The 10140-nt window shown below is 36.4% G+C and overlaps 1 protein-coding gene across 1 annotated transcript in view; it reads left to right on the forward strand.

Annotated features, from left to right (window-relative positions):
- LOC127870172 (dipeptidyl peptidase 9-like) overlaps positions 1-7410 on the forward strand; it is a 29248-nt gene extending 21838 nt beyond the window's left edge. Inside the window, exons 16-19 of the mRNA XM_052412829.1 lie at positions 168-217; positions 2608-2750; positions 5374-5485; positions 6392-7410. Of these exons, the coding sequence (XP_052268789.1) occupies positions 168-217; positions 2608-2750; positions 5374-5485; positions 6392-6484 (398 nt within the window). The 3' untranslated portion in view covers positions 6485-7410. The remainder of the gene's footprint in view (positions 1-167; positions 218-2607; positions 2751-5373; positions 5486-6391) is intronic.
- The last annotated feature ends 2730 nt before the right edge of the window (positions 7411-10140 follow it).

The raw sequence follows: 10140 nt of genomic DNA on the forward strand, positions 1-10140 counted from the left end.
TTTGTTGTTTAGAAGCGACTTCCTTTAAATAAAAAATTATACAAACGCAGAAAGTGTCTTCCCTTATTAGTCAATGCAGAATTTTAGTTGGCCAATAAACGAAGATGATATCTTCTTATATCAGTCATTGCCTTACACAATAAAAGTGTTGCTTACATTCCTTCTAGGTGGCTACCTCTCCTTAATGGGCCTGGCTCAGAGGCCTGATATATTCAAGGTGAGTACCCTAAATCAATGTCACCTCTTCATACATCACTTTATAAATCATTGAATACGAATGCATCAATTTCTATATAACTGCATATCAGTTTATACATCCCTTTATTTATCATTGAATACATCTCTATATACGGCAATTTGTATAACACTCTAAAATCCCTGTGTACAAACCTTAATACATCACTTTGTGAATCACTTTATATACTGACGGAAAAAAGTTTAGCTACATGGTTAATGTTACGGTATAAGAAATATCAAAAAACCTTGGGCTTTGTTTATCTTTTCGTTAAGGTGTTGATCCTTAAATCGGTTAAATATGTTTTCGTGTGTAATACTGTTCCTTGAAAGCATACGGGCGGAAAAACACAAAACCACGACGTGCACGTGCACAGCAATTTATGCTTTATAGAAACAAAAACGATTTGAATGTGTAGATTGGTAGAGGAGTGACATAAAGAATGCCGGAAAAAAAAATAATTCGATATTCCAAATGGGACATGTTCCAGGACTGACCTTGGAAAGACGTCAACAAGCGCTTGGAATGCTTGTTGCTGGCATGCCCGTAAATAACGTCGCCAATCACTTTGGTGTCCATAAATGTACTGTTAGTCGCCTAAGGACACGGTATCAGCAAACTGGAAGCGCTAAAGACCGACCTCGCTCCGGTAGGCCTAAAAAGACCACCCAACGTGAAAACAATTACATCATGACGTCATCGAGGCGTCATCGATTTTGGACGAGTGGTAAGATTGCCGCTAGGCTGTACAACACTACAGGGACGCTTGTTTGCAATAGGACTGTGCACAACCGATTGCGAGCGTCAGGATTACGTGCCTACAGACCCTACGTTGTCACAACGCCACCGCCAGGAAAGGCTCAACTGGACGATACTTCATCAGCGATGGACACGTGCCAACTTGAACGATGTTTTATTCACGGACGAATCGAGATTCACCGTTGATTTTGCCAATGGAAGAGTGAGGGTTTGGCGGGTCGTGGCGAACAGATTTATGACGCCTATAAGGAGCACGACATATACGGAGGTGGCAGTGTTATGATGTGGGGTGGCATCAGTCACCAGCCAAGAACAGATCTTGTTCTCGTCCCCTGGACACTCACATCCGTTCGATATTGCGACGAGATCATCAGACCTGTTGTCGTACCTTTCATACGCCAAGGACACGCCCGCATATTTCAACAGGATAATGCCCGTCCTCACACTGCACGTCATACACGGACTGTATTACAACAAAACCATATTGTAACACTGGATTGGCCTGCCAACCTCCAGATCTTTCTCCAATTGAACACATGTTAGACGTGTTAGGCCGAAGAGTAAATAAATGTCATGACGTCGACAACGTTAACGACCTTGAGCTAGCCCTTCAGAGAGGGTGGGCTGGGATCCCTCTAGGAGTCATACGTGACCTTATTGGCAGCATAAGACGAAGATGCATGGCAGTTATTGCTAAAGCGGGAGGCCATAAAAGATATTGACAGTATGTGACATTGGATTATGATATGCCGAAATTCACGTAACATTTTCGACCAGATGAACTTGACGAAATGAATTGTTTTGATACAGAAATGTGGCTTTATGGTTAATCTTTCAATATTAAAAAATAAATTGGAAACAATTTTAATGTGCCAATATTCATATGCATGTGAACACATGTAGCTAAACTTTTTTGCGTCAGTATACATCATTTGATACCTTTTTTTATACACCACTTTATGCATAACTTCATACAACAATTTATAGATCACTTTATGTATCACTTTATACATTACTTGATGATCACTCTATGTATCACTTTATACATTACTTAATGATCACTTTATGTAACACTTTATACATCACTTGATGATCACTCTATGTATCACTTCATAACATCACTAAATACATCACTAAGAACATCACTTTATAATCACTTTATGTTGTGATAATTCTTTATGTTTATAATAATATTTTTGTTTCATGTCATCTTGCCTGAGATTGGAAATTCTTGAAAATAGTGGTAGCCATTGCTTTATTATAAGTATTATGATTGAGTTGTTTCTCTGTTTATGAAGCATATTTGAATACTGAATAATTATATACATATGAGCCTCATTCTGGGAAAATGTGGCTTAATACATGTGAGTAAATTGTCGTCTTAGCATAGCCTGTACAGTCCACACAGGCTTATCAAGGACAATTTCTGCTTGTATATTTTTTTGTTTTAAAGGAAGTCTCTTCTTAGCGAAAATCCAATTTAGGCGGACTGCATAGGCTAATCTGGGACGACACTTTACACACATGCATTGAGCCCTTTTTTATTAGAGTGACGCTATATTATATACATATAAGACCAATCGGCTGTTCAATTTGATGTTTGTATGCCACAGGTGTCTATAGCGGGCGCCCCGGTTGTAGACTGGCACCTGTACGACACTGGGTACACGGAGCGGTACATGGACCTGCCCACTAACAACCTGTACGGGTATCACCTTGGCAACGTGCTCATATGTTTGGACAGCTCACCGGAAGAGTATGTACTGCTTTGATTAAGATGGACATAAAAACTGCACACACACAGAAATATGTTTGCGTTTTCATGACAATTCGACCCAAATTAAGAAGTGAACATTATGAAAATGGAAGACATTTGTATCTGTTAAGCTCGACTATTATATATCAAATATTTATTTACTTTATTTTTAAAGGATTGTCCAACCATCCCAACTAAGCTATTGCTATCAAACTTGAAATAAAATCTTATTAGTTTGATTTATGGCATTCCAAATGTTCAGGAGATTGTGGAAAATATACCTGAACTCAGAATCGCTTATAAGCGATCAATATGTTTCAATTATGGGCCTCTTCCACTTAGAATATGACTATATTACATTGACCTTATTGAATATGAACAATTTCCCTATGATGGCTTTCGTTATACCGTCAAGCACTCGAATAGTCGAGCACGCTGTTCTCTGACAGCTCTTGTTATACCTCCCGACTTATGAGCCGGTAGAAGAATGACAAAATTATTACATAAGTGTAAACTCTTGATAAGGTTGTAGGATGTTTGTCCGTTTCTTTACCAGTAAAGTGCGGAGGATGGTCATATTACTCGGAATGAAGAATAAAGTAATGATTTGTAGTAAAATCGAATCAGATTCAACATAGCAATTTGATACCAAGATGTAATATATTTTAAACACAAAATGCAACACAAACAGCAAAAAAACATTTTTTACAAATATTAAGCGCGCGCTCCTGACGTCATTATTAACATGTCAAACGACAAAAGTCACATTCTTTCCCGCTAAAACTGCAGTTTTTTTAGCAATCTTCAATCCCCCCCCCCCCGTAGAGTGGCATAAAGCAGTTGAACTGTCCATCAGTCTGTCCGTCCGTCCTTCCGTCCGAAAACTTTAACATTGGCCATTACTTTAGCAATATTGAAGATAGCAACTTGATATTTGGCATGCATGTGTATCTCATGAAGCTGCACATTTTGAGTGATGAAAGGTCAAGGTCTTCCTTCAAGGTCAAAAGTCAACAAATTCAATCCAAGGGAAGTACTAAGCTTTAAAAGGGAGATAATTTCTTAACCTGCCAAATTATATATTGAAATTTTATTTCAAAGTGGTGCAATAGGGGGCATTGTGTTTCTAACAAACACATCTCTTGTTTCATTATTTCTTCATAATTTGGGACGCTGAGATATGATAAACAGAAAAAAGGTAACTGCCTGATCTTTTTGAAATATGTCAGGCTCGGCAAGCCTCGCCATTATATTATTCTAAACCTTGGAAGATATATAACAAAAAGATCAGGCAGTAACCTGTTATTCTCTATACATCACACCTCTTTGTTGATACCGGCCTGATACAAAGGTGTCTGTTATAATTTTGTATATCAGGTCAGTAGTGGGTTATATCTGTCAATGTGTTGAGGTACTTTACTTGAAATCAACTATACAGTCTTTGTGTTTTGGTGGAAATAAATTGGTTTCAACAAGGGAAACAATTTCATTCTAAGATGTAGTATATTTTATACTCAAACGTCATGAAACATAGTCATGACTGCCAAAACTGCAGAGTCGTAGCGATCATATTTTATTATTTCTTCATAATTTTATGAATAGAGGTATGATAAACAGGAAAGCAGGTTACTTCCCTTTTCTTGTGTGATATAATAGGATAAGAATTAATTCTAAGCCCCACCTGATGTATTACACAACGATAGCCTATTATTCTCTATATCTTGTACTAAGGGACTCAATTTCTGACATTATTTCATAAAATAGAAATCCAACTGCATCCCATTTGCCATCTTATGTATCTTTGATAACATACTAGTGCATGTTTTCAGTGAGAATCGTCTACTGATCGTTCATACTTTCAGTGAGAACCGTCTACTGATCGTTCATGTTTTCACTGAGAACCGTCTACTGAGCGTTCATATTTTCCGTGAGAACCGTCTACTGATTGTTCATGTTTTCAGTGAGAACTGTCTACGGATCGTTCATATTTTCAGTGAGAACTGTCTACTATCGTCATGTTTTCAGCGAGAATCGTCTACTGATGGTTCATGTTTTCAGCGAGAATCGTATACTGATCGTTTATGTTTTTGAAGTGAAAACTGTCTACTGATCATTCATGTTTTCAGCGAGAATCATCTACTGATCATTCATGTTTTCAGTATGAATCATATACTAATTGTTAATATTTTCAGTGAGAATCGTCTACTGATCGTTTATGTTTCCAGTGAGAATTGTCTGCTGATAATTCATGTTTTTTCAGTGAGAATCGTCTACTGATCATTTATGTTTTCAGTGAGAATCGTATACTGATCATTCATGTTTTCAGTGAGAATCGTCTACTGATCGTTCATGTTTTCAGTGAGAACTGTCTGCTGATAATTCATGTTTTTAGTGAGACTCATCTACTGATCATTCATGTTTTCAGGGGGAATCGTCTACTGCACGTTCATGTTTTTAGTGAGAATCGTTTACTGCTCGTTCATGTTTTCAAAGAGAATTGTCTGCTGATAATTCATGTTTTCAGTGAGAATCGTCTACTGATCATTCATGTTTTCAGTGAGAATCGTCTACTTCTCGTTCATGTTTTCAGTGAGAATCTTCTACCGATCGTTCATGTTTTCAGAGAGAATCGTCTATTGATCAATCATGGTTTGATGGGTGAGAATGTCCACTTCTTACACACGAGCAAACTGGTGAACGCTCTCGTGAAGGCCTGCAAACCACACACTCTACAGGTGAGTGACGGGGGCCAGTTGTCATGAAGGAGTAAAAATGGTCTTTAGGTGTATTGCTCGGGCTAGTTGTCATATACATGTAGCTCACAAGAACAGTCATAAGTGGTCATGTAGCTCACAAGTACAGTCTTAAGTTGTCATATAGCTCACAAGCACTGTTATGTTTTGTAAGCACTCAACAAGTTTAGTGGTCAGAAATTAAAGAGTTACAACAGAAGCATTCTGAAGTATTATGTCGTTAAGTGGTACAAAAGCTTTATATTTTTCTCATGTTAAACTATTAATTTCTCATTAACAACTCCGTAGCATTATTTTATGTTTGTTGTGTTACTTTGCTCTTTATAAACATTAGTCTTTTAAGTTTGTTATCTCCGATAATAGTTTAAAAAACACAATTCAATTTATACATTTATGAACAGTTGGTTGTCATAAAAACAAATGAGAAAGATTTATAGGTGTGAGACAACATCAATGTTGATTATAAGTTTAGACTTGAGTTGTAGGAACCAAGAAAGTCATGATTTTGTTATGTTTTCAATGGCACTGTCCGTATATATTATGCCATTTTTTTGCAAAAACAGGTCAAAATGTATTTAACCAACTTCATTTCATGTCAGTCAAATATGTGTGCCGCAATCTGTTCAAACAGAGCTTAATACACATCCGTAAAGTATTCCCAAGAATAACCTGTGCAGTACACAAAAGCTTATCTGGAACAATAATTTCAGCTGTTATGGATTTTTTTGATAAATGACTCTATTCAAAACAAAAATACAGTCTATGTGGATAGTGGATAGTGTCTTACCTGATTAGCCTGTGCATACTGAACAGGCTAATCTGGGACAACACTTTACCCGCATACATTAAGTGAGGCTTTCCCAGCGCTAGGCACATTGTATATTTCAGTTGTATCCCAATGAGAGACATGGCATCAGAAGTCATGAGGCGTCTGAACACTACCGCGTCCTGGTGCTTAACTTCCTAAAACACAACCTGTGATATGTTCACATAAATTAGAAGAGTAGTCTTGGATATACAGTACAAAACACTCAGGGTGGTGATTGAAACCTTTGATACAACATGAAACAAGAAACAATTCAAGTTGTAATGGAAACACAGTTCAGAAAACTTCATAAACAGGACAGAGTGTGCTAAACAGAGAAGTTAATGAAACTCTTTCAGTTGTTTGGTTAATGTAACAGTAGATCTGAAAAGTTTTTACCGCAGAAACACTTTGTTTCAAATGGGATCTGTACTATGCAGCCATCGTGTGTCACTGATACACCAACATTAAAACCAGTACAATTCACACTGTCTCACATTCAGCTTTAGAATGTTAACTGATTTGTACTGTTCATTAATAATTAGGCCGTGCTCTGTAAAGTGGGTTTAATGCATGTGCGTAAATTAACGTCCCAGATTAGCCTGTGCAGTCTGCACAGGCTAATCAGGGACGACACTTCCCGACTAAACTTGATTATTGATAAGGAGAAACTTTCTTTAAACGAAAAATATAAAAGCAGAAAGTTCCTTCCCTGATTAGCCTGTGCAGACTAAAAGACTTGGACATCACTTTACACACATGCATTTAACCCCTTTGTCACAGAGCACAGTCATGTATATTGGGTAAACACATGCTAATTAATTTATTCAATGCAACAATGATATATTGAATGCATGTACTTATAAATAAGACACAATTTTGTTGGTTTTTATGTTGATTTGGTAAAATCAAGATATTTATCTATGATCATACATTGATGTTGATTATACCAACTTATTGTATCTATTGTTGGCCCCTTTTTTAGCAATGAGATTTTTAGTTGAATATGTTATAAGTTGTAAATATGTCTGAGAGATTGGTTTAGTTTTACTTGTTCAGTACCGTAGTGGCGTACATAAATAAATAAAAACTATCAACTTGATGGTGGATACATATGTTTGTGCTAGTGGTAATGGAATATAGCCGTCGCTTTGTCCAATTGCCTGAAAACCGGTACTATTTTGTCTGCTTGTTTGTCTGATAAAATATGATATGAAATGAAAAGGTGACAACCATACATTTTCTATTAATACTTCTGCATGTACAAATAGAGGATGTACGGTTGATACTACGATATCTAAGAAACCACGATTGCTGCATGTATAGATAGTGAATGTTAGGTTGATACTACGATATCTAAGAAACCACGATTGCTGGATGTATAAATAGAGAATGCAAGGTTGATATTGCGATGAATCTCGGACAATCGCTCCTACGAACAATCCCTCCTACGCTTAATTTGACAGGGCAGACAGGCGCTCCTACAATGTTTTTACAGGGCGGACAGTCGCTCCTATATTATTTGGCCAACCGGACAATCGCTCCTACATTATTTAATATCTAAGAACCCACGATTGCTGGATGTATAAATTGAGGATGTAAGGTTGCTGAATGTATGACTACAGAATGTAATGTTGATAGTGGGATATCTAAGAACCCACGATTTATGGATGTATAAATAAATAATGTACGGCTGATATTTCGATATCTAGGAACACACATTTACTGGATGTATAAATAGAGAATGTAAGATTGATATTACGATATCTATAAAACCACGACTGCTTGATGTATATAAAGAGAATGTAAGGTTGAAGAACCAAAGATTGGTGGTTGTATAAATAGAAAATTTAAGGTTGATAATGTGATATCTAAGAACCTACTTGATAAGTCAAAACTGTTAAAAAGCAACGAACCCGCTACCGAGAAAGCCATATGGTTTGACCATCATGATTAAAGGCTTGACTAAACATTTGAGGATCGTGGGCTCGATTCCCGTCCCGGTGTGTTGTGATTGTCATTGACATTATTTGTACGTCCATTCTTCCCTGACCTGTGATTTATGTAGGGCAGTGTTCAATTTCTGGCGTAAGTATTTGCACTTGGAAGTAATAAACCAACTTACACAGGACACGTGTAAACAGTTTAACAGACCGCTGTGATAGGAATGAAATATTTTTGAACACGGCGGAAAATCCTTACAAACAAAAACAAACTAACAAACAAATCCACGGTATGCTTATGACCATGTTTTGACCTTCGACCTTGTGGCATGTGTCTTTAACGCAATTCTACGAACAAAAGTATGACCAGAACCTCTACATGATGTTTTCAAGATTATTTTCTCAGATGTACAATATGTGTTGGGGTCATCGCCTTGGACGGTAAATACACAACGTAGAGAAACTGTCACAGCATACACTAAAGTAAATAAACATTTAACTCCAATATCTAGCATCGCAATTCATATAAAAGGATTAAACGACATCTATTAAATTAATGCAATTGAATTACTCAAAGGTTGAATATTCATCATAACGACAGAAATGCACGGAACATCATGTATTAAATATAGGGATGCAAGCGGTTACACAAATCATTAACCGGTTAACCTGTTGCCGTAACCGGTTAGTTACCGGTTAACCGAAACTCCTTAAGTGGTTCAAATGTTAAAGTTTACGTAAATAATGTCATACCGCTCGTACCTCTACTCTGTATAGAACGGAAGTAATTTGAGATAGCTTGTGTTGATAACATGTCAGTTCCTTAATAACATGTATTGTTACATTTATTTTAAAAATTTTGTAAATGTTTGTTATATATTGTATTTATTTTTCCTACGTGAAAGAATATGAGTATTTTATTAAAGAATTACACAATATTCTTTTACGTGTCATAACCTTATTTTTAGTTGGGTCGCTTACATTACGTTCGCGTCGTTTCGTTCACAAATGGTATGTTTATTTGTGTATTTTGTTTTAATATTAATATTTATTTATTAAATTAGTTTAATTAATTGCTTTCTTAAATAAAACTTGCATCAGACGGTAGTGGAGGCATCGTGGATCACGTACATTACTAACAATGATTTTAATTTCTGATAGAACAAATAAGACGTTAACTCGCCAAGATTTTAACTACGAATGCAATTCTTGATAAGACTGTTACTTATAAATACTTTATTTTTGCTGGCAATCAGTGTTGGATATTGGTTAACAAAACATCAAAATAAGCCATCCAATGTCTCAATTGAAATTGATCGCGAGTTCTACAAATGTGTCAATTGCCTCTTCGCTAATAGCCCCCACTCCACGCAGTTCGCTAGTTAAATTTTCGTGAGTTAAACACAACAGTGCAAATTATCAAAACGTACCCCTGCTTGTTACCACAAAGGTTCTGCTTTATTGCCTTTTTTATTGACACGTTATTTACTACCGTCGATGGTGCGGCATGTTATTTTTACTAGTTGCCAGCGCAAATTGGCAGTATGTCACGTGCAAAACGTAAAATCGTACAAATTGTATTATGAAAATGAGAAAAGATTATTCCAATAAAAAAGCATACTGAAATTTGTTTTTTCATGTTAACCTTTTCCCGAAAATGTTACCGGTTAAATGGTCGTTTCGGTAAGTTAACCGGTTAACCTCTTGCATTCCTATTCAAATATGAATTTCAAACAACAGGAATGCTCGTTTAAAGTATCAAATTTACAAAGACATACACATTGAACAAGAAATGCATACATTCAGATGTTTTAGATATGTTAAAAGTATGAACAATTGCATAACTGTCACTTTCGCGAGTATCGCATAATACGGACATAACATTATCT

The sequence above is a fragment of the Dreissena polymorpha genome, chromosome 2 (genome assembly GCF_020536995.1).
Source record: "Dreissena polymorpha isolate Duluth1 chromosome 2, UMN_Dpol_1.0, whole genome shotgun sequence".
NCBI lineage: Eukaryota > Metazoa > Mollusca > Bivalvia > Myida > Dreissenidae > Dreissena > Dreissena polymorpha.